The 25,459-nt window shown below is 41.1% G+C and overlaps 1 protein-coding gene across 7 annotated transcripts in view; it reads right to left on the bottom strand.

Annotated features, from left to right (window-relative positions):
- Positions 1-25,459, bottom strand: part of LOC117271944 (receptor-type tyrosine-protein phosphatase mu) — a 231,636-nt gene that overhangs the window by 152,258 nt on the left and 53,919 nt on the right. For all 7 annotated transcript variants that reach the window (XM_033650517.2, XM_078173094.1, XM_078173092.1 and 4 more), the window contains exons 3-4: positions 7,056-7,330; positions 1,263-1,341 (exon numbers count right to left, since the gene is read on the bottom strand). In XM_033650517.2, coding sequence (XP_033506408.1) covers positions 1,263-1,341; positions 7,056-7,330 — 354 coding nt within the window. The remainder of the gene's footprint in view (positions 1-1,262; positions 1,342-7,055; positions 7,331-25,459) is intronic.

Raw genomic sequence — 25,459 nt, 5'->3', positions numbered from 1 at the left:
GCGACCTTGATTCGAAACATAACCAAATCTCTAAAGACTTGGCAAAAGCTAATTCTATCACTTTCATCATCAAGACTTTCACTTCTACTTAATATTTTACAACCTCGTCTTTGAACTACACCTCCTTTATAACTTTGTCCTGTCAATCCATCCAGTGCCAAAAAAGACAAATCTATTTTTCTCTTCACTAATGTCTTCTTTAATGATGCAAGGAGAAGCAGACCACCCAGTGGCATAATCACACCTTTGTGCTAGATATTCCACATGGTCGTATAAATAGAAAATGAATTGGCTGCGCTCCGCTGAGGAGTCACTCTGATCACTTTGCTTATCACTCAAAGAAACCCAATTGCCACTGAGCGGGTTATTGATCCGCTCACACTTTTGCGCATTTGAACATTGATCATGTCGCAAGGCCTCATTGATTTACTCAGATACATTTATATGCAACACCTATCGCTATATAAATCCATCTTATTGACATAACATTTGTAGGAATTCAGCTGCTTTCAAATGGTTACCAGGTCATTAGCACCTAACAATCACAGCCTGATACTTCAGCTATGAGGGGTAAAGCATAAATCAATTGATGAAAACCTGTGTGGTATTGATTTAGACTTAAGAGTGTGAAAACCTCTTTGTATAAACTCAAGGAGTGCCATATGGAGTAACATGGCTCTCAGAGCTTAAAAGCACAGACATGAGGAATCATGAAGAGCCCTCATTTTGGTTCTCCCACAGCAGCAGCCTATCCCAAAAGTTGAAGTAGGGTAAAAAAATCTAAATATGTGAGTGATTACATGTTCATTAGCTCCGCAGCGCACTCTGAAGTAAGTGCTTATATTCAGCAAGGGTAGCAGAACTCTGAACATCTGAGAGATGAGATGCTGTACTGAATATCCTTGAGGGAGGAGAAAAATAGTGGAATCAAAACAGGAGCTGCAGCAATGGTGGTATTTGTTTTTCGTCCCCCATTTTTTGCACTATTTCTCCCATCTCTCAAAGCAAAGATTTAACACAGCCACTCCAACATTACATCCTAAGCGCACTTCAGCATGTCAACTATATGCTCATAAATCTTCAGGGAGCTAGGAGGAGGGAGGTTTACACTTTGGATTGACTGTAGCGTACACTTTGAAGGCCTTTTGTTTGACTGGGAGGCCTTGAACAGAACAACGATACAGGTATTTGGGAGGGTGTCACTGAAAGGACAATGAATGTTTGATGATATTCTTTTATGGTGAAGGGGAAAAAGGACTTACTGCACTGGTGGCCCTGGACCACGACGTCTTTGATGGCCAGCAAGCCACGCTGCCCTGAGGTTACGGCTTCAAACACAATCTGAGGAGGAGAGAGGAGACTCATAACACCAATGATAAATGGGCACATGTCTTCAAATGGCACTTGAGTGAGGCTGCCCATGTGCACAGAGAAGTTCAGCTCCTGCTAATGCGATCTGCCCGTAGCTGGGCCGCAGCTGGTCACACAGCTGCGGGCCACTGACATTATTTCCACAATATGTCACAGTTGATAGGTGTTATGACATGCAAGTGTTAAATTAAGTTTGAGCCTTGAGACGATTAGCACAGCCTGTGACAAACACACAGTGTATGGAGGGGGGCATCACTGAGATACCTGTCTAATCATTTGATTTGAGTTGCTCACGTGCTGAGATTTTTTCCCCTCACCCCAAAATAATGTAGATGAATGAGAGTACACTGAATAATGAGATTAAAAACATTCCTATTTATACAGTTGTCTCTAGGTTTGCATTTAAAGTGCTTTCAAACTTCTTATTAAGTCAAATTACCTTATTAAATCTTAGGAAATGTCATAGCTGGTACAAAATATCTAAACCTGTTGATGGGAAACATTTGAAGTAGGGCTGAACAATGTAGTATATTAGCCATTGATACTGATACCGTCTTAAATTTTAGATATCTAAAAGCTACATTACAGTAAAGTGATATTCTGAATTTACCAGACTGTTCTAGCTGATCTATCATTTGCCTTTACAGGAGCAGCTTCAGCCAAGTAAGTGATATAATGTTAATACAAATAATGGCGGGAGTGGAAGCGTCTCACTTCTGGAGCAATGGTGAAACTAAATTTTGTCTTTTGATATTGGAAGAAACTGTGTGTCTTTAAGCTAAGATCCCCTTTCCTACACAGTGGTAGTGACAGTGACAGGCTGTGGAGGATAGCGTTAACACAGCTCCTTTCAGGAGTAATGTTAGCTCAGTGTGTGTGTGTGTGTGTGTGTGTGGTTGAGACATAAAGTGAGGAAGAGCAGGAGAGACGGTGGTCTGCACTCGCAGCAGGAAACTGTTGCCAGTCGGACTGGAGAAGTTATCAAGTTGTAGTAAATGTACAGTAAAGTGTTAAACATTTCCTGCCGTCTCATTACCCAGTGCTGATTTGTTTTTATACTCACATCTCCTGTGCTAATGGGCTGCAGTAATCAGTTACTGAGTTACTAGTATTTTTCATGTGCATGGGGAATTTGAACTACCTGACTTCTCTGTGCTCATGTAAATAGTATATCCTGGATATGATCATAACCGGGATACGCGTCATTAACGCATTATTCATGTCTGTGTCACATAAATATTTTGTTCAAGCACCATTAGCCAGGCCTTTAATATTGTCTCAATATCAATATCAAGGTATTCTTTCAAAAACCAGTTATTTATAGGGATGTCCCGATCCAGCTTTTTCACTTCCGATCCGATACTGATATTACAGCTTTGAGTTTTGGCCAATACCAATCCGATCCAAGCTTGTAGTCATGTCATGTCAGTCATGTTAGAAAAGGTTTGATCAAGCAAAGAACAACTACTTAATCGGGTTAGTTAGAATGATCCACAACAGACTGACCTGTTTATTGTTAACAGGGTTAAATAAACAAACTTTAAACTTGAACATTAACATTAAATAAAAAATATAGCTGGTTTGCTTTGGCTGCTTTGGCCCCTTAATAAATAGAAAATAAATCAACACAAGAAATCTTTGAACTGTCTAACATTGAAATTAAAATAGCAGCAAGACTCCACACACTTGTGCTTTGGCTCCCTAATAAATAAAAAAATAAGATTAACACCACAAGACATTGTTGACATTTAACAAACAATGCAGTCTTTCCTTTTCAGTTATTTTTGTAGTGTCAGTGCCAGCCTGGTGCTGCTGTTTCCTGTGTGTCTGCATGCTGGCCTGGTGGATTGATAGTAAGTGCTGGAGCGGATCACTGGAATGGACTCTATGAAAAACTGGATTGGAGTTCTTGGATCGGCATTTTTCCATGCAGTCCGATCCGATGCTGATGCACATTTTTTGCCAATATCGGCGGCCGATACCGATCTGAATATCGGATCGGGACATCCCTAGTTATTTAAGTCTTTTTTCCAAATCACCCAGCCAAAATCTGCAGTGCTGTCAAATCAAAAATATAAACAGAGAGATACTATAGCAAACCTCTGACATACTGTACAGTAACTTCCAAATATAATAGTTTTAGGAGGCCAAATGCCAAACCTAACTGAAAATGTAAGTGGGACTTTATTTAATTCATACATACATACAAAGATTAGAGAAATATGAGTGTTTAATAGTTAGCAATATTTATGTGATATATTATGGTTAAAAAAACAGATTAAGGTGACCTCTCCAGTCTTAGATGGCCATTTAATTTTAAGTTGTTGGCATAACGTTCTGTAATTTGAGGTATACGGTGTATTTTTGTGAAATGTAAATTCAAACAAATGGATTCTTCGAACATCTCCTTCCGAACAGGTGCATAGGAAAAGGACGAGCAAAACGCAACATGTAGAAAAAACTCCAGCATACTGTCTAACTTGCAAAAATAATGATTTTATTGCTGCAAAGTTTCGGTGACTAGACCTTCATCAGGCAAAAACTGATGATGCCTGATAAAGGTACAGTCACTGAAATGTTGCAGCATTTTTTGCGGGAGTTTTTTCTACAAGTTGTGAAATGTAATTTAAAATCTTTCATGTTTGCATCATCATTCAACAGCATTTTGATCAAGTGTCAGGTGACTTGTATGTTAGCAAGCTTAAGACTTAGCAATGAAACTGTTTCACCTGGCAGTTACTGGGTGTAAATATCTAATAACAACTACTGTAATCTATGCGTAAGAAAGAGTTTGTTTGGTGCAACCTGATGTATCTTCACTTAGCTAATACTTTGGTTGTAACAAGGTAAAGTTTAACCTTACTGGTGCAAGTGGCTGCTGGTTACTTTGGATATTTCAGAGCCCTTAATGTCAAATCTTTTTTATTATTGATAGAAATTGTTGGCACTGGTTTCTGCTGAAGACATAAGCTCCTGTAAAAACTGTTGAGTGTGGCAGAAATCTTGGAAGCCAACATTTAAAAACCTGAAAATATGAGACCAAAATATCTGCACGAATAGATGCCATTAGAAGTGTGAACACATGTGAACATACATGTTGCCATTAACAGTTGCTCTGTGCCTACTGTTACTTCATTGACATGTATGTTGCTATCTCTGACTACAAAAAATCTGAAATCAGCTACAACTGTGCTGTGCAGGACTAACATGACCCTATTTTGGGGGCCAAGTTCTCCCGCTAAACAAATGGCCTTAAGCCCCAACAGAGGGCGTGTCCCAGCAGAATGTCAGAGTTATGCACTCGCTGGTCTGCGCTGTGATAAAAAGGGAAACAGAATGCCAGTCCCTTCCCAAACCCAGGGTGTGGTACAGAGACGCATTACACCACACACACTCCGACTGCACATGTTTTGCATGCCATTACACCCTAAATATAAGCCTATATCTTCCACTGGATGATATATATTAATGGATATGTTTAGTATATGGTCGCACACAGAAACTTGTGTCCTGCCAGTCGTAGCTAGGCTGCACACACATACATCTCTGAGATTCCTTTTGTAGCCTGGGAATGTGGAGGCGGAGATAGTTACCATTGTCATCTGGGAGGCAGGATGCCTTCAGATAAGGCTGTCTAATTATAAATTTCTTTTTTTGTCTCATGAAATATGAAAGTGAATGTCTTGGGTGCCAATTATGGCCTCATTACAGGCTAATTTAAAGGAAATTAAAAGGCCAACCACTCCATATATCGCCACCAGACAAATGAACTAGCCCCACTCTCTAATTGAAATCCTTTGTTTGTGCAACAGACATCAGTCAGCCTGCCTAATAGCTGTGATATAATTGATTCCAACATCAATGATAGTGCAGTGCATAATTGGGCCTGACCCACAGACTGAAAATATTCACATGGGACGAAAGCTGTTGATGTCACAGGAAAGTTCACCATTCTCATTTGTCAGAGAGAGACACGGTGAACCCAACATTCAATGTCTACATCACCGCACTGGCTATCCCTGAGGGACTTGGCTAAGTACTACATTACAGCAGGATTGATTAGCTCTGCCATAGGCTCTACTGTATTGAAATCAAGATAGATGAGGACATTTGGGTTTTTCTCTCTCATTGGTGCACTGCCGCGTATACATAGATAAATGATGGGTGTTCATCTTATGCGCAAAGTACATATCTTGAGTAATGTGCACAGTATTGGTCGCATTTCAACAAATTACGCTTATTAAAAATTATAATTTTTGCACAGTGTTCAGCAGTTTTGGGAATGCACGACAATCTCAATTAAAAGTTTTAGGGATGACCTGACAGAAGAGTAATTATCAAAGGCTGAAAGGCTCATGATGACTAAAAGCCTTACCGGTAATTAAAAAATAATTTCCAAGTATCAGGTGGCTTCCCTTTGACGATTGCGTAGGTTACTATGCAATTAAAGATACCTATAATTAGTGCCATGTTGTTAATTAGTGACAATTTCAGGCATCGGCCTCTCTCTTCTTGACTGAGAGTGGCGCTAAGATCATTAGCATCCTTGCATTTACCCATGTTGTCAGTTTGGGTCTGGAACAATTACAAACCAAGACAGACCTTCCGCTGGGCTTTGAAAGGCAACAGATGCTGGGAATTCCCCTGAACACACTGCAAAGCATAACACATCATTTTGGGCCGAGACGCTCACCCCACGTGCAGAGATCTGCCCAAACACACCGCGAACAGCATGTCAACATGTTCAAGCATCACTGAACTTCACTTTGAGTTCAAAAGCAACACAGTTTAAAGGTTGGGTTTGTTGCCTTGAAGAGGCAGATAAAGTCAAAGTGTCTGAACTTTGCAAATAAAAGCTGAGGAAAACGTTTTATTCCTTAATTTCAGTGCAGAGTCAGTGACGTTCAGCGCTTAGACTTGTGGTCTGCATTTTGTTTCGGGGTTCCATTTCATGTCTGCATGTAAGATGAATCCAAACTCTTGAGCCAAACTAAAAAAAACATCTGACCAGACTGGCTTTGCATCATTATGTCACACACCGGTCGCCCTCCTGTTTCCTTCCCCCTCTTCTTTCTGTCTTTCATCCACATGTCTCTCATTAAGGCTCCTATCCAGCATTCGGCAGTGAGAAGCTCAGCGGTGTCCCTTGTTAACTAAGATATCAGGGTGGCTATGATGAGCAAGCAGGAGGACTCCCCTCAGCTCTGCTGTGGACAAGCTCTGCCAGGCCATAATGAAATAATTCACCAAGAGACCGGTCTCCCATTGGGAGGTTAAGGGGTCTCTCTGCATCAATTAACATTTGGTGGACTCGTGGAACAAGCCCCGGCGAAGACTAATAGCCAGGCAAGTGTGAAATCACCTTGCCCCGGCCAGCAGTCATGTGCATTGGTAAGTGAAAATGAGTTTTCAGAATTGGAAAAAGAGGACTGGCTCAGATGGAGGGGAGAGGGAACAGATTACCATGGATACCGAGGTAGTCCCAGAAATCAATAATCTTAGGTCTTCTGAATGGGCCATTGTGCGATTGTTTGGACCTTAAATAATACATTTGTCTTGCTCCACCCAGCGAACAGGCTTTAATGACTCTGGCTTAACTATAAAGGCTGCTTACAATACGCAACCTAGTTTTGTGATGAGACATTATGCAAAAGAGAGCTGGATTCAGACCAACATTTCCTCACCTGGTAGAAGTTGGGCCAGTAGGTGCTGATGGCCAATTCTACCTGTCCCCAGGAGCGAGTGGCTGGACCTGACACGTTCCAAACAGGCATCCCCATGGGACTGTTGTTTTCTTTGATGTAGACGTTTAGGTGACCAGGGTGGCTGTTGTCTCTGCCTCCTATATAGTAGTGAAAGGTAACGCAGTGGGTGTCATTCTCCCTCAGCTGCGGCGTCAGCAGTAAGGCCTTCTGTCCTGCAAAGCGTCCGGATGTGTTCACCATCATGAAGGCTGAACCTGCAACATGGACAAGAGGATATATCATGAGCTGAACAGCTTATATCCAACCAGCAAGTGTCAGGTAAATTGATGTCCTATAACATCAGTCCTACAACTGCAAAAAAAGTAATTGGAAATACTGTTTCAAAGGGATTTAAATGTTGGTAATATTTGTAATTAATCACAACCAGGAAGTGTTTCTTGCCATGGTAGATGCATGGCTCTTTGAAAGACAGTGTTGGTCGGTCAGTTTGGCTGACCATTCTACTGCTTTGGTCCAGACTGAAATATCTAAACTACTGGATGGATTGGCATGAAGCTTTGCACAGACATTCATGGTTTGTAGATAATGCATCCTAATGACTTTAGTCATTCTTTAACTTTTCAACTAGGGCCATCACCAGGTCAATACTTTGGTTTATGAACAACTATGTGAAAACTAGGGCTGCCCCTTCATAGTCAACCAAACCTTGACTAGAAAGGTCATTAGTCTGCAAGATTTCATTGGTCGCTTAGTTGCAGGAGGGAAAAAAAAAAGTAAAACTCTATTAGGAGCTGCACCTTGTCAAAATAAATCAAAACCTATTTGTCTGGACCATGTGGGAATTTAATTTTAAAGGACAGACACAGGAAGAGGCCACGCTCAGCGGGCAGACAGGAGTCATGTTAATTCCGTAAATATTCAGTCTGACAGATACGGAAAAGTTGATCATGTTAGTGCAGGGCTACCCAGAGCTTTACATCTGTCCCACAGACGACAGGCCTACACATTTATAAACAGCACCTGGAGGAAGATCAGCTCTGCAGTCAGGATTTCAGGCAAATAGGCTATACGATGTTTGTTAAGGTAGCTTAGCAATCTCAGACACAATCTGTCACCATGCTCTTGAAAGTTGGCACAAAAAGGCCTCCTTGTGTTTTCCAGGCAGTTAAAGACGCGGCATGTGTACGGCCCCTAATTTACAGGGCTGGTACTTGCGGTTATTCCACAGGCCAGTTAATAACATGTCGGACAGGAAATCCAAAGTGTGGGATCATTTTGAGAAGGTGAAGGACGAACCCAAGGTGATATGTAAACTCATCTTCATTGGTCAACTACAAACATGACGTATCATCTGGAACATGGAAGTAGCTACATGCCCATTAGCCACTTAGCACAATCATTACTGCTTTGCTGACAGCGTCATTAACAGGCGGCTCGCTCAGTGTGTGACGTGCACTTGTAGATAAAATATAGGCCTATATTAATGAAGGTTCATTAGTACGGTTTTGTATTTCTCTGTAATGTAGCACAGTGTTAACAATGTTACTGATACTATTCTTTCTCACACCTTCAACTCAAACCATTATGTTGCCCCACCCAAAGTATATCATTTAATAATTAAATTAGTATCATAAACATGAGTGCGAATAGTCGACTACTGGCTCTAAATGATGACTATTGGTCAACTAGGAAAATTCTTAGTCGGGAGCAGCCCTATGAAAAATGAATGATATTTCCCTCCAACCTCAGCGGTACTTGTACTGTGATTAATTAGCTAGTGTTAGCATGCTAATTAGCCAAACTAAAGTGGCTAACAACTTAAACATTAAAAAGAGTACCAAAAATACATAAACAAGAAGTGCCAGTTAGGCGGGACAAATGAAGTAATACCTCTTTTAGTCAACATCCTAGGCATGCTATACCAACACTGAAAACAAAAGGTCAGTAAACCCTTAATTAAGGTCTTGTAAAACAGTATTACTATAGTCCTGTGCATATTAAAACTTCTAATTTTCCTCAAAAAGTAGAGACGTTGTTGAGCCTTAGCAAACCCAGACCTAAACCTGCACAAATCAGCATGTTCCCATTGTTATTGCAACCATGTCAGCATGCTAACATGGTTGCAATAACAAATCAGCATGTTCCCATTGTTATTGCAACCATGTTAGCATGCTGACGTTAGCATTTACCTCAAAGCTCTGCTGTGCCTCAAACAGCCACTAGCATAGTTATATAGAGTCTTAGTCTTGTTATTTAACATGCACTTGAAAGGCAACACATGGTGGTGTATAACAAGCATCAAAACACTTGCACAAAATATTTCAATGTCTTCTGAGTCGATATGTCAGGATACACCACCGTCCTATTTCTCTGTGTATTCTTTGGGTTTTCAATGCAACATCACATCGAGTTTGACACTCGCATGACATTGTATTTAACAAACCAAAAGAGAAAAGAGCCCAGAATCACAACATTTTTCTCAACTGTGTGATTATGTTTTGAGACTTAACCATGAACTCTGCTGAGTTTCAAATCCTCAGCAGTGAGGCTGGGATAAATAACAAATTCATGTAATGTGTCATTAAAGAAACATGCCAAAGACTAATGTGATACTCTCCTGCTTTATCCCTGGCAACATAATTTGGATCTGTTGGTGTTTAGAGGCAGGTGGTTATTAACTTAACAGAGATCTCCGAGACACAAATCAGAATATTACTACCGACGAGGTCCTGAGGTAGCTAAATGAAAGGCCTAATCTTATAAGAATTATGCAGAAAGCAGGTAAATGACTGTGCTGAGACTGTTTCTATTAGCACTGAGAATTCAAGCATGTGACCCTAATGAGAATGTGCTCTTATCTTTGGATTGATGCAAAGTCTATGATCATTATCATTCATCAAAATACAAAGACAAAAAACGAGAAAGAAAAATGACTAATCATAAAAATTCTAAGTGTTTGAGAGGAGTGTTTTTTCCCCCTCAATGATACAGAGAAGGGAAATGATGAGAAATCAATAAGTAAAAATCTGCCAAAAAAAATGCCAACCAAGCCCCATTTAGATTTTATTGCTCTGGTTCAATATTAAAGGTTAATCTAATTCTCTCCCCTCTTGCCAATAAAACACAAGTGAGAATTATTATATTGGCAAACTTTCAAGGAGATGCAGAACACATTCTATTTGTCATCATCCTATTTAGCTTGGCTTGGTAATGAGATGGCACAAATCGTAACAGCATTTGAGACACGGCCAAAAAGACTCAGTTCATGTTGAAATACATTTTCTTTTTGGAAGTGTGGTAATGATTGGAAGGCACATTCTGCTTAGAGGTGAGACAAACAACCTGTTAGCAAAAAAGCTCTCGTGCTCTCCTGCATGTGAAGCAGAGCTGAACCCGTGGCGGATGTGAATCTTTGTCATTAAATTTAACATCTGGCGATTCACTCAGATATGGTGTTAAAAAGGGTGAATAACGTCGACTAAATCAGCAGGCTTGGTCCCCGAGTGTGTCAGCCAAACAGCCTCTCACAAAACCCTATTTGTTCCATCAATGACTCGAGCTTGCCCACTTGTCTTCTTGTGCTGCACTTGTAAGGCTCACCAATTCCAGATGTCTCCAGCTTCAGATAACGAGTGGGGGTTCTGTCATGTTTACACAATGAAACAGGAGGAGAGGGAGCAGAGGAGGAGGAGGAGGAGGAGGAGGAGCAGTGAGTTGTGATGACACAGAGTCAGCCTCCCTGGCTTTGTTTGTCAGGTGGTAGCAAGTTGTTGTTAAAAAGGATCTTAACGTGTTTGGATCACATTACATGAGGGGATGAATTTTAATATGAACTATTAATAACTCCACACAAAAGGGAAACCATGAACACAAACCAGAGGAATCATACTGTATCATACTGCTGGTGAATCTATGCTCGCTAAGAGTGTGTGGTTCACATTGGATTGTGGATCTCTGAACCACATGGGCCAAAGTGGAATACAAAATATGTGGGCCAGACATTACATTTTATATCAAAAATAAACTGAGGCTTCACTCTAATCAGTTCTCTCAGGGCTGTCAAAATAACACACTCATTTCGATTAATTAATCACAGGTAAATTAACGCTGAATCATCGTGTTCCATGGTGACCTTTGGCCTGGTGCATCATTGAAGGCCACAGTGGCTTTGTAACATAATGGAGGCAGACGAGACGACACTGCTTGGCCCCGTGAATGAACATTTACATTTAAAAAAATCCCCAGATGGAGCTGTTGATGGGAGCTCCGTCCTCTAAAATTTCTGCAGTGAGGAATTTTCGTACCATCAAGCTTGAAATCACCTGAACACAAAGCATTATACAGTGATCCCGGAGGTCCATGCTAGCACAGCCTCTGATGCTAGCGCTAGTAGCCAAACTCATCAAGCCACACTTGACCAGGCGTTCAGGCACAAACTGAGTAAGTCTACCTGTGACCGACTAACTCCCTTGCAAAATGGATTGCAATAGACCGCAGACCAGTTTCAGTGGGAGAGGACAGGGGGACAAATGTGTCCAAAATCTAGCAGCTTTACTACGACACATGTGAAAATTCAATTTAAGAATACTTTCTTTTTTTACATACTTTCATAGCAAAAACTGATGTATGCGATTATTTAGATTAATTAATCACTTAGCATGTGATTAACTTGATTATTTTTTCTTGACAGACCTACAGTAAATACATAGTTGAGCGTGAAAGTGTATTGCTGACCTTGTAAATGAACAAATGTAGGTCAAGATCCCCTAATCGCCTTTTCCTGTTGCTTTCAACTACATCTCATGGGTTGTATTTAAAAACCACCTTCTACATACAGTTCAGCAGGTACAATTTTTTTTTAATTTTTTAATTTTAATTTTTAATTTTATATACTTTATTAATCCCTGAGGGGAAATTCAATTTTTCACTCTGTTGTCAATTACACACAGGTCCGAACACACACATGCACAAACTGGACCTATACATGCACTAAGTGGAGAGATGTCAGAGTGAGGGGGCTGCCCATGACAGGCGCTCTGAGCGGTTGAGGGGGTTCGGTGCCTTGCTCAGGGGCACCTCGGCAGTGCCCAGGAGGTGAACTGGCACCTCTCCAGCTACCAGTCCACGCTCCATATTTTGGTCCGGACAGGGACTTGAACAGGCGACCCTCCGGTTCCCAACCCAGGTCCCTATGGACTGAGCTACTGCCCCCCCTATACATACATACCCTATACATACTACATTTGTTGGTAGTATGCAGCATGAAATTTTTTTTTGCAGTATGTTTGACCAGGCTTAGCTGGTGTCCAGTTTTGGAAAGCGGAAGTAACAATAGCACAGCTAACAGCAAACCACCCCTACTGTATATCGGCAGTTTGCCTGCAGATAAGGGTCTCTGTGTCCTGCTCTGTCTTTATTAACATAAAATACGCCCTCACATTAGATTAAAGTTATATATGTCATGTTGTTTTCTTATTGACAGCTTGCTGAGGTTATCATTGCTGTCTTCGTGATAGCAAATGTTAGCTCAGCAGGCTTATATTAAATGTAATGGCTTTGTTATGGGTAGTAAGACAATGGTAGTTATGTTCATTACAGACTCATTACAGCTGTAGCTTAGTCACAAAAATTAACACTGAAAGTGTTATTAAAATGTGAGTTGTTGTGACTGTTGCATTGCTTTGTATTGTGGGGCACAGTAAACTGTCCAACACACAATGGAGATTTTTTCAGAATTAGAACAACATCAAGTTATTTTTGGCATACTTTAGATTTTTCTTTTGTTTGCATATTGAATACTGCATGCTATATTTTGGGCAAATCAGTACTGCTAGTGTAGTAGAGAAGTTTAAATTAAAGAACTAAGACTTTTGATGCATACAAGACTTTTTTTAATCTCAAATTTTGGTTGCAAATTTGTTAAAACCACGTTATTGTGCACTTCTCCTTTTCCAACATAATCCATCCACCTGACAGGTGTGACATATTAGGTTGCTGATTAAACAGCATGATTACTACACAGGTGTGCCTTGGGATGGTTACAATAAAAGGCAACTCTAAAATGTGCAGTTTGATCACAACACATTGCCACAGAAAGTTTTGAGGGAACGTGCTGTTGGCATGCTGACTGCAGGACTGTTCACCAGAGCTGTTGCCTGTGATTTAATGTTCCATACAGTGTCATTGAGACCAGTCTGCCGAACAGCTGATGCAACAACTGGTTTTCACAACCAAAGAATTTCCTCACAAACTGTCAGAAACCATCTCGGGGAGGCTCATCTGCATGCTCGTCACCCTCACCCGGGTCTTGACCTGACAGCAGTTGAAAGTTGTAACCGACTTAAGCGGCTAACTGCTCGCCTTCGATGGTGTCTGGCGCTTTGGAGGAATGTTCTAATCAAAGATGAATCACGGTTTACACTGTGCTGGGCAGATGACAGGCGGTGCGTGTGGCGTCGTGTGGGCAAGCGTTGTGAACATAGCGGCCCATGGTGAGGTTATGGTGTGGGCTGAGATAAGCTATGGACAACAAACACAGGTGAATTTTATCGATGGCACTTTGAATGCACCGAGATGCGGTGATGAGATCCTGAGAGCCCTTGTCATGGCATTCATCTGTCGCCATGACCTCAAACATCCCATTTCTTGCCTGATGCTCTGCACAACAGTGCGTTCCAATTCCTGCCAATTTCGCAACCTCACACAGCCATTGATAAGGAGTGGGCCAGCTTTCCACAGGCCACAATCAACAACGTGATTAACTCTCTGTGAACTAGCTGTGTCGCACTGCACGAGGCAGATGGTGGTCACACAAGAAATTGACTGATTCTTTGAGACATCTGTGACCAAAAATAAATTTCTGTAGCTTCAGTAATGCCATATCCCAATAAATGTCTTTTTTTCCCAAGTTAATCTGCACATTTTAGAGCTGCCTTTTATTGTAACCATCCCAAGGCACACCTGTGCAGAAATCATGCTGTGAAATCAGCATCTTGATGTGGCACACGTGTCAGGTGGATAAATTATCTTGGAAAAAGAGACCTGCTCACTAAACGTGATTTTAACAAATTCGCAGCTAAAGAGAATAAGTCTTTTGTGTGCACAGAGAAAGTTGTAGATTTTAAAAACTCAAGAAGAATGGGAGCGAAAACAAAAGTGTTGGGTTTATATATTTATTCAGTGTATTTACAGCATGATTGTGGCTTTCCTGTGTTATAGATTGTCCCGCACAGCAGGACTCTGTTGTGATTTACTATTGTGAACAGCCCACTGTTGTTCTCCCAGAGCTTTTTAATGTATTATTCACATTCAGTTTGCCTCCGATTCAAGTCTTGAGGCTAATTAATTCTGAGGCTACGCAGGAAGTTGTGTAAGGTACATGTAGAAGGGCAGGAGATGAGTCGACTTTGAGACACTTGTTTGTCCAACCAGGTGCCTCTATATGAGGGCTGTGAGGTCTCTTTAATAACATTCAGCCATCTGCTCAGGTGCCCAGAACATTTTTGTTTTTTCCCTTTGAGGCATCAGCAACCCTTGGTGTGATGCGAACCAGCACTAATAATCAGTTGATGAATTGTTCAGATGTAGCTCATGTTACAAAGACAAAGATGCTGGCACCACTGCTTTCCTCTATGATTAAAACAGGCTGTTTACTTTTCATTTCAAAACAGCCATGTTGTGACAGTGTTGCACAGGAGATTTATGCGCAGCAGTGCTCTTTGTTAGTAATTAGAGATGAAAATATCAGATCCCTCAAGCGGCATTTGTACATTTTTTACTACTTCGTTAATGAAATATTAATAAAACAATAGGTACCCTTTGTAAGTAGTCACTTTTCATTTAATAAAACTCAATGCAGTGGCTGTTAATATTAAAGAGCAATTATTTGATAGAAATATATGCAAATATTAGAGCAATTCTTCCTCCCTATCAGGCAGGTTGCAGAACTGTAGCAATGACACTGTGAAATTGCTGTCACCAAATTTGAAGCCTACAAATCGTCTTGCTTTGGGTCAGTGGACCTGAACACAACAAGGAGGAAAAGTCTTTGCTTTCCTCGTTATTGACCGCCATAAAACATAAGAATACAGTATTTTAAATGGCAGCGTGCCGCCTCACCGTGCTGCCACTGTCACTGTCTCACAGAAGTGAAGAAGATGACAGGGGAACACTGATTGTCATTCAGTTTCTGTGCTCTTAGAGCCTAATGACCACATACTCTGCAGGACCTGCTGCACCATGACAAGCTAATTAGCCAGCGAGACTAAGAGCAAATTATAATGACACTGTGTTAGTGCTGTGCTAATGTGCTAGTGATGCACACGGGTGTTTTCTCTCCCTCTCCTCTTCTTTCTCTATCTCTTGTGCCTTAACAATGGCGTGTTCAAGACCAATTAAAAATAGAGAGCTCTCGGCACACTCAAGGCCTGTCTGTGCAACTCTGTAAAGGCCAGGGCTCGGCTATTGTCTAAGGTATTCAGAGGAACAGATTTATTATTATTCCAATGTAGGCCACCTTCACCTCCAGTTACAATGATGGCTGAACATGGAGAACATGGAGACTGGTATGAAAAATGAATTCGTAAAAGATGAAATGTCCCTGCCGCGGATGCTGCATACATTCATGTTGCTGTTCTTCAGAAACGAAGGGCACGCTGCTCAAATAGAAAAGCATAACTTCAGTATACTGCAGTATTTTAGACATTATCAACAAGGACGCTGTGCCTGAATGAGGGCCGTTGCACAAAAACATTAACCCCGCATTGATTATCAGACAATTCATTGTTAGAGGCCATAGATGAGACGGTGTGACAAAAATTGATAACATCTGGGTTTGGCCCCAAAAATCTCTTGGTCCGATTCCATTGAATTTCTGTCATTAGTCAAGTTTTTTGATTTAAGAACAACTGTCGGCTCTAAGCAATGAGTACTACTGCATACTGAAAAGGTTGTATAATTATGCGCAGTTGTGTTCCTCCTGCTGGCCCCGCCCATGACTGCCTGCTCACCTCGTAGACTTTACATTGTGATGATGTCACAGACTTTTAAATAGCTTCTCTTGGCTCGATGAAAGTTTTACAAATATAAAACCTTCATGGATCAAGAATTCATAAAAGAGAGTCATAATTGACCTTGTCTGCAGTTCAAGGTGTCCTGTCAACAGTTTTACAGACGTCTCTTTTATTATGGTGGTCTATGGGGAAAATGCCTTTTGGACTGCACAGGATTTTTTTCTGTAATACCGCAAGTGGCCTCTGGGAAAACTAGGAAGCAAGGCTAAGTGGCATTCCAGGGAAGCCTGAGAATAATATGCCGAATTTTGGACCAAACTGTTAACTGTCAAATTGCGTTTCAGGTAACTAAGGCACTAGGTTTTAACATGAAAGAAAAATGTGTGTATAAAAGACATTATCTTTAGCTTTTTTAAACAGTGCAGTCTGTCAATGTTATTGTGTAAAACTTGAATTAAAAGCCCCGTCCCTATTATGATTGTTAGAAGTGGAAGAACTGAAAGAAGACAGAAAATTAGTATTTCCTGAATTCTTTTTATCTGGTGTTGCTCTTAAATTGTGTAATGAGATAAATATCTTGCTGATGATTTATCTGATGACAAAGATATCCACAGACAGTTTCGCAAGATGTATGCGCAAGCTAATATGCTTGCTGGCAAATTTAGCATGTGTTCAGTTGATGTGACGATAGCTCTTTTTAGAGCATTTTGCACTCCGCTGTATACTGCCCACTTGTGACAATCCTATAGGAAGAGCAATATGCAAAGACTCAATGAGGCCTATAACGATGGCAGGAGACTACTTCCACGATAGTGAAGTGCCAGCCGAATGCTTGCAAATGTTGATGTGCCTACTCACCCTGCTTTAATACGTAATCTTATATATGGATATATGTGCAGGCTGTCTGTCTCAGAAAATGGTATCATAACGTTATGGACCGTTCTCTGTGTCCTTAATAAAGTCATTATCAATTTTATTAATAAACACGTAGTCCTTTTTACTAGCCTGGCGTGGCTACACATTTTGACAAATAAAGGCCTGTCTCAATTAGAAGCCTGGTCTGGTTGCCAAGCAGTTCATTTGGATGCATAAAACCAGATTGTTGACTACCCACTTGAGCTAATGTTAGTTAGCGATTTAGATTGCACATACAAATATAAATGTTTAATATGGAGATACTGCACATCATTAGCTCAGTTCATTTCATTGAAATCATGAGCACCAGAGAAGACCCTAATTCGCTTAAATTTACCAGCATGACAAAAAAACGTGGTGACTCTCTACCTCTGAAGCGGTCATAAAGTCAGAATATGTGTCCATTCCTCAGTTACCCGGTAAGTTACTCATATTCCTTTAGTCCATAAGGGTCCACCAATCAAAAGAATCAAAGGTCTTTTTTATAAAAATTAGTCCAAGTTATTATTATTGTTTTAACAGGATAAAGTGGTGTTGTGTCGGTATGCTAGGTGCCACTATCCTAGGATGCCATGAAACAAGTGTCATAACATAACACATAATTGATATGTTATTCAAAGCCTAATTTTTATACAAGTAATATTCATATTGGTTCAAATAAACAATTTGGTCGTATTTCCTGGTCTTTGCTGAGCACTAGTTCTGTGTGAAAGGGATTAAAGGCCTGTCCCAAATACAAACCTGTAGAGTTCATTGATTTAAGCAAAAAATAGCCCAGGCTACTAAAAGTTTTACGGTATATTCACTAATAGGCTGCTGAAAAACACCCTAAATTCATGTGGTATCAAACTAATAATAAACAAAAGTTTTCTACTGGGAAAAATACTTTTCCAGCAAGTGTAAACCCACAAATATCCAGACTGAGCAGGACATTTAGCAACCCCAAAACAACAGCCTCAGTGGTTTAACGGTATAATGAGCCACAGAGATATACTCCAGGTGAAGGCCTCCGTCAGGTTAATCCTTTCACCTGTCAGCTCACTCACACTGGCAGAGCAGTTGGGAGCTGGTCACAGTTTGTGTCAGTCCTGGTGACACACTGGTAATCATTTAAGAGCTAAATAATTTGCCGTTTTTTTAAGCACCTAATCGTTCAGGGGTGCAACTTTCAGGCAGCCTCACAACCCTGGTATCTATCAAAGCAATAAGTCTTGTGCATTAAAGTCTTTTGAGCTTTACTGCTCTGACATCATCCTGAGAAAACAGGCACAAAATAATGATCATGATCCGCTGACACGCTGACAGACCAACAAAGCGATGAACAGTATAAATTCCTGCTTTCGTTTCAAAATCGCAGTTTTTCAAGATTACAACAATGTGACAAAACCAGATCCTAATTTCCTCATTTCTTGCAGTAGAGTCTCATTTCTTTAGACTCCTTTTTTGTACTCATCGTAGAAAGCAGGAGGAGGTTTGTGGAGACGCAGACAGAGTACAGTGACCTCAGGCCAACCTCACACAAATGCTATTAACCATTTTCGGCTGCATTCATCCTTCCTTGTTTGACTGTAGGAATGAAAAACGTTGAAGACACTATGCCAAGAAGACTGACCACCATCCAATGTGTACATGCTTAGAGACACATGAGTACACAAATAATATAAAAGCAGCCTGATAAATGCACTTCATAGCAGTGATACATGTAGAGGGCTGGATACACAGTTTTCAATGAGGCAAGGTTAAGTGGCTGCATTTATGAATTTTATTTTCTCCCTTGGTTCGTCTCCTTAAAAAGGCAGGGAAGTCTTCTTAATGGGAATACAGTCTTATATAATTTAGTTCACACAAATAGAGTACTGTCTAATCCTAATCATCAAAGTCTATAGGCTGAAGGTATTTAGATTAATTATCAGTTGAGTGATGGTCTGAGCAGAGGATATAATTTGCAATAATGACTAGCGCTCATTATTTCTCCTCCATTCAGGTCCTGAACTCTGTGAAAATCATTATGTGGGGGAAATCAGAATGAAGGGGCGCTCTTTAAACCCAAACCCTCCAGGTCTCATTTGCTAATAAAATTCACAGAGGTCACCACCGCAGAAAAGCATGGCTGCCGCTTCGGAAATGTCAATGAAGACAGGGCTATTCTCACTGTCTGCCACCAATCAAAAATGCTCTCGCTGTGAGGGTTAGGCTGTTAATCAGAACAGCCGTGGCCTCCACTCAATTTTCCAAGAACTTTCCCTGTGTCCTTTGAAACATGAAAGGGGCCTGATAAAGTAACAGTGAATAAGTTTGGGCTCTCCATATGAAGGAGCTGCCAGGTTTCTTTGACGGTGTCAAACAGATTCACCCAAAACCATCAATCATGTGGAACACGTTTCAGCCCTGTCATTTTAGTCAGGTGGAACAACTGACCCTTATTATGTTCCATGACAGCATCTTTTGTTGCTGTGTGTCAATCAACAGCAATTCTTAATGGCTTAATATGTCATCTTAATATGCAGTATGCACTATTGGCGCTTCACTGCAATAAATGGGTCATATAATGGCCCGTTTGCCTGATACAAACCCATTAACAACAGAGAGTGTTCATGTGAGTCACCTAGCTGCATCATTAGCCTTAATTGTACATACCATGCACACTAATGGGAAAAGATACAGAATGCAAATATGTCCTCCATCATGACAGTACAGTGTGCTGTCATAATCCTGTTTATAGTAATGGACGCAATCCTGTTTGTTCAGACTGCTTAAACCGGCAAACACGCTAAATTGAAAATCGCAGTCTGTCATCCTCTGGAATTAATTCAGGAATTGATCAGACGTCATAATTTGCTGTTCTGTTTCGTCCCCTAATCATATAATGGGGCTTCTCCTTAACCTCACAACCTTGCCAACGCCGTGCAAGGTGTGATTTTCACACAAAGTTGTGAATGGCTCAAAAGCAATTAGCTTATTTCCCCTCCCTCCTCAACAGCAAATCCCATCTTTTGCTGATGTGATTTAAATTCTGATTAAATTTCTGACGTCCTTCAGTCAGTGGGTGTTCTCTCCTCTCATATTTTAAGTGGCTAGGCTTCTCCTCCTTTCATTTAAACAGCACATACAGCTCCGTAAACAGCACTCGGTTGACCAGGTAAGGCGGAGGGGCTTTGTCAATTCATTACATCCTGATTGAAATGGTCAAAAAGGTGAACGGTTTGACTTTTAAAATGATCCGTCTTATCCATATGCAGCAGCCGCACTCTAAAGAAAGGCACCCTTCTGGGTTCAAGAGTGAGCTGCATTTGCATGAACGCATTATGAACCTGACAAGAAAGCACCAGAAAGAGAGAAGATCACCGTTACCCTGTGAAGAACCTCATTGTGCCAATCCTTCACTATTGTCTAGGTGTCATTATCGACCAAGGGCGTGCTATCAAAACAAAGACCCTGTGCAACAGTGAAACAAAAACATTCAATTTCTCTCCCGCAAAATATTTAGAGCAGACATTAAAAATGCAACAATAAGTCATTTAGCCGGAGCTGCTTTTGCTATTGTGCCGAGCATAATACAAAAACCCTAATTAATCTCAGTTAGAGGACCTTCTTTCTCCTCCTCCCCTTGCCATTATTCCCCACAACGAGTCCCAGGGGAGAGTCAGGGAGCAGCAACCTACTGCTGGCAATATCCATGACACCATCAGAGGAGGAGGCAGCCTCTGCACCAGCTGGGGCTCACTAAAAACAGCTTCCTTCTTAATGGCATCTGGACACCCTGTGCAGCACCACACTGCAAACTTCCTCACCAAATCAGCCTCTTCCATTCTTCTCAGAGACTACTGCGCCATGTTGGGGAACTTATAGCAACAGAGAGCAGGGTGGGAACTCAGACATCAGTATTTTTGATACGTCTTTGATTTAAGCGTGGTAATTTTCTATCCAAATACTACGCAATCCAAGCCAACATCTGGCTCTGACAGAAGTGCGTCCAGCTCCATCCTCCAAGGCTAAATAAGTGTCATCTTGGCTCAAATGGTTTTAATATCATTGTCCAGGACAGATGAGGCTCGTTGGTAACAGCAGGACTGACAGTGACAGCTCTGCCGGGGGTTTCTCCAGTTGGCTAGGGAGAGGGAACAGACTGGGGAGTGCCCAAGCAGACATGCAGAGCCTCAGAGCTGGGCTGAGCCACCCTAAAGGAGCCAAAGCATGCAATCAGGGCTGTGCGGAGGGATAAACAAGACTACTCTCTGTCCAGACGTAGCAATTAGGTAGGGAGCGGATTGTCGTAAACAACCAAGAGTTTCAGGCACTGCTCGTCCCTTCTTCATGTGACCAGAGGGCTTGTTTTCCTCGTTGCATTTCATTTCGCTATACCGTTTTGGTACTCTTTTATTTACATGTTGGGATGGAATGGGGCCAGTTTGGCCTTAAGTTGCAGTATTAGCTGTGCAGGATGAAGGAAAGTCCTCAGTGGGCTCACATCAAATTCTGCACAAGGCCTTTCACGAGTGTGCTCTTCACAAGTACCACAATGACACACCACCTTAATTCAGGATTTTTCTTATTGATCTCACAATCCTTTGATAGATGCTTTTGCAGGTAATAGATGTGTGCAGCTCTCAAATCTGAGAGAGGGAGTTAAATTGGCATTTTCTCGGGTCTAATCCAATTTTTCATATCGGCACCTGAGTGACAGGTACAAGTTTAAACCTGACAGACGTCAATGCCGGATGATTCTGCAAAACCCATGATTACAAATAAGGACATCTTATTTTACATCCAGTGCCAGCATTTTTAAACTCTCCCTTTTCTACAGTATCACTGTATGTTGTCATGACTACAGTCTTTCCAAACCAAAGTATGGTTGGGGTGTGGTTAGGGTTAGACAACAACAACACTTGTTATGGTTAGGAAAGGACTGTGGTTATGGTTAATAAAAAGCTGAGCGGTCTGTGACAGAACCCTCACTCTGTCAATGTCATGCTCCACCACCCTGATCTCTTCACCCCTTTCCACCTTACTACATTAAGGGTGAACTAATTTCTATAAACAGATTCTGCATATGTTTAAACTGTGGCCAAAATGCCAAACTGTGCATATGCATTATCTGTAGGCAATGCGTGGTTACTTTGGTATCGGAAGTGTTCTGGTTTCCATTTGCAGTCCATTTGTGGTCCGATTGGTATTGACAAATCATGTTAGAATCAAGCAGCAACCTCCGGGGCTGAAAAATGAAGCCAATGTGGTGCCAAAAAATTGTGGTTCCTCAAACGAGTCAATCTCCATAGACACCCACATTAAAATACCTACGTTTACAACAGAAATAAACATTTCTCCAGCCTGGTACAAAAATGGTTTTGGTCCCTATAGCTTATATACCACACTTTTACATTTTATTAAAGCTTAAAGTTACCCACAATTTTTATTTATGTATTTAACCTAAATTTAACCAGGAAGTCCCACAGAGATTGAAAATCTTTCTTAGAAGAGACACCTGGCCAAGGTAGCAGCCAATCAAACCCATTTTAAATGCAACAAATAAAACTTACAATACAAAAATCTGCAACAACATAGTGGCCTCTCAAGAAAATCAAGCACGTCCCTATCACCACATTCTTTATGATGCCCTTAAATTCATCAGTGGATAGAAGTGTTTCTAATCTTGGGTCTTTTTGAAGATTGTTCCATGTCCAAGGTGCAGAGTAGGAGGATGCAGGTTTCCCCACATCTGTTAAAAACCGGGGGTACATTAAAAAGCAATCACTTGGAGGAGCGTAGCTGGGGACTACCAGAGCTGACACACAGATGGGAGCAGAAGTGGGCCGGAAGTTTGCCCAATATTGCTTTATAGATAAGAATATACCAGTGCTGTTGTCTGCGACTGGTCAATGATGTCCAACCCACCAAATTATAAAGAATGCAATGATGAGTAGGGGACATTGCATTTGTAATAAAACGTAGAGATGCATACACTGAAACAAGCTACGTAAAATGGAGAAGGTTGCATGCATGATTAAAGCCAGGGCCACTTTGAAAGACTAGCCATCTGCGGATGGTGTCTTCGCTCCTCCACAGCTCCACCCTTTCGTCTTAATTTGGAGCTTCTGGCTCCAAAAGAAGAAAAAAACAAAATGGCAATGGCTGTAATGCCAAACTCGAGGCTTCAAAATGGGTCTCTACCAACCAATGAGTGACATCATGATAGCTACGTCTATTATTTCATACAGTCAATGGTTTGAATGGCAGGTTAACAGTCCGTGTGGATAGGCAAAATGCATTGGCCTAAATGCAATTTTGAAACCCATCTTTCATCCAATGATGAGTTTATTTTTTTAACTTATCTGCATTTATATGCAGATATCTGTTTATAGACATTAGCCAAAATGACCAGCGCACAGAAGAGGAAGTCTTGGCTCAGAAATCCACTGGCTACACCAGATCAGCCCAAAATATTGGCCCTCACCCTCAGAGGCTTTACCATCGCAAGGCTGATAGTCGATGGGTTGCGAGATGGAGGGAGAACTGCTTCCTCTATTGCCATTAAATATTGGGATTTTGAAAGATTCTGCGCCTTTTGATTTACATCCAATGCCAAGGGATACTGGAGTTTAGATGAAAGCTAGATGTTTATACTTCTGGAAGGATTTGATTTGCTCTGAAAACTTAGCCAGGTTTTAATCATTATTTAATTAATAAATCCATATTGACATTGAGAACACCCCTACTTAGAAAGGTACTGTCCCTAACCAATTTCGAAAGTGTTTGACGTAGCAATGCCGTCTGTTCGGAACAATCTGTCCTGTGAGTATGATAAGGTCGTTTTGTGAGGATTCATAAGTACAGGTTGAGAGTGAGACAGCAATCAGAGGTGAGATAGCTTTTTCACCAGTGTGGCTTTCACCTACAATAAATGCATTTCAACCTATCAACACCCTCTCCAGTAGCCCTAAAACAATTTCATCCGTCAAGTACACTACATTTCACATCCCTTTCAATGCGGTCAAAGAGGAGAGATTACAATTTTGCACGGCAGGTTGAGTGCTCACACTGAGAAATGGAGAAAGAGCTGCAACCTGTTAATTACACACAATTCAAGATGCACAGGTAGAAAACAAGACCATCTGAAGAGTACTCAGACTAGGAAGCACAATCAGGGACACCTCTTAACCAGACATGGGATTTTAATCAGATATGTTAAATTTAGACCGCGCGCGAGGTGTTAATTTGTAGGTCAAGGCTTTTCCAGATTTCGCTGTAACCTTTGCCCAGCCTGCATGTGTCCCGACATTAATCAATTGCGATAGAAAAAGCACACACTTCCCCCTCCATGGAAAGTAATTTCTCTGGGGCGGTTCAACACACATCATTCTGATGTACACACAAACAGGTCTGGGCGCTGGCTGCTTAAAATTAGTGAGGGCCTGCTAATTAATTCCCCCTCTGTCACTGGGGGGGCCCAGTGCAATCTATCTGTGATGCAGCCTTTGTGAGATTAGGCGTCAGATAGGGGAGGAAAACAATATCCATTAGTTTGCAACGCTACCTTTGTTATAACACACAAAAAAACGTCTTTCCATTAGTCTAATTCCTTAGGTGCCTTCTGCTCGGTGGTGGTGATATCTCTGCATTTCAAATCAAATGAAAAGCGATCAATGGAACATTAAAGAGACAAATTGTGTGCGACAGACACAAAATGCAGGGAAAGCATTTTAATGAATTTCAATATGTGGCTGACAAAAAGACTTCTTTAATTAAAATGGATCTGAGAATTTTGATATCAAATGTCGCTTTTGTCTGAGTTCTGTGCGGTAGAGACTCAGGTGGAAAGAAGTTGCATGAACATCACATATTGATAACTGGGGCGGAGCCAGCCATTGTAAATATACAGGGTTCTGTCCAAACCCAGGGGGGTCCAGGTGCATGCCCCCCATCTGGGAGATTTTAGATCATGAAAATGTATGACAATAAAAAGCTTAAAAATCTGTACATCATCTGGGAAAACATAAAATGAGCCTGCATCGTATTTTGTATTCAATTGTTCTCCAACTGTCTTCATCATTCTGAAACCATAACATAACAAATGTTGAGATGATTCATTTTCCCTCCTGCCACCTAAAAAGAGGCAAAAATTGTCTCATGTTGCTATTTATACATAACATAGTTTGGGTAGGAATTTGGCATAAACAGCATGACTAATCCTCAAACCTATTTTTGTCATGCTGTGCTGGAGCAGAGTTCACAGAACGAATGTTTAGCTGACAAATCTGTTACATTTGAATCCATGCCATAATAATCTGGGCTGCTCAAATTGCAAATCAAGGATCCCCAACAATGTCAAGTAAAGGCTGATATATATTGTGCACAGACTCTAAATGGAGCCTATCTAAGTGGCCTACACCATGGTGAGCATTTATAGTCTAGTGTGATGCTGCATTTGGAGTTACACTTCCAAAACGCAAGCCTAGCAGC

Source organism: Epinephelus lanceolatus, chromosome 12 (genome assembly GCF_041903045.1).
Source record: "Epinephelus lanceolatus isolate andai-2023 chromosome 12, ASM4190304v1, whole genome shotgun sequence".
Lineage (NCBI taxonomy): Eukaryota > Metazoa > Chordata > Actinopteri > Perciformes > Serranidae > Epinephelus > Epinephelus lanceolatus.
Note: the sequence above shows the minus strand (reverse complement) of the source record. Positions and strands in the feature narration are given on the sequence as shown.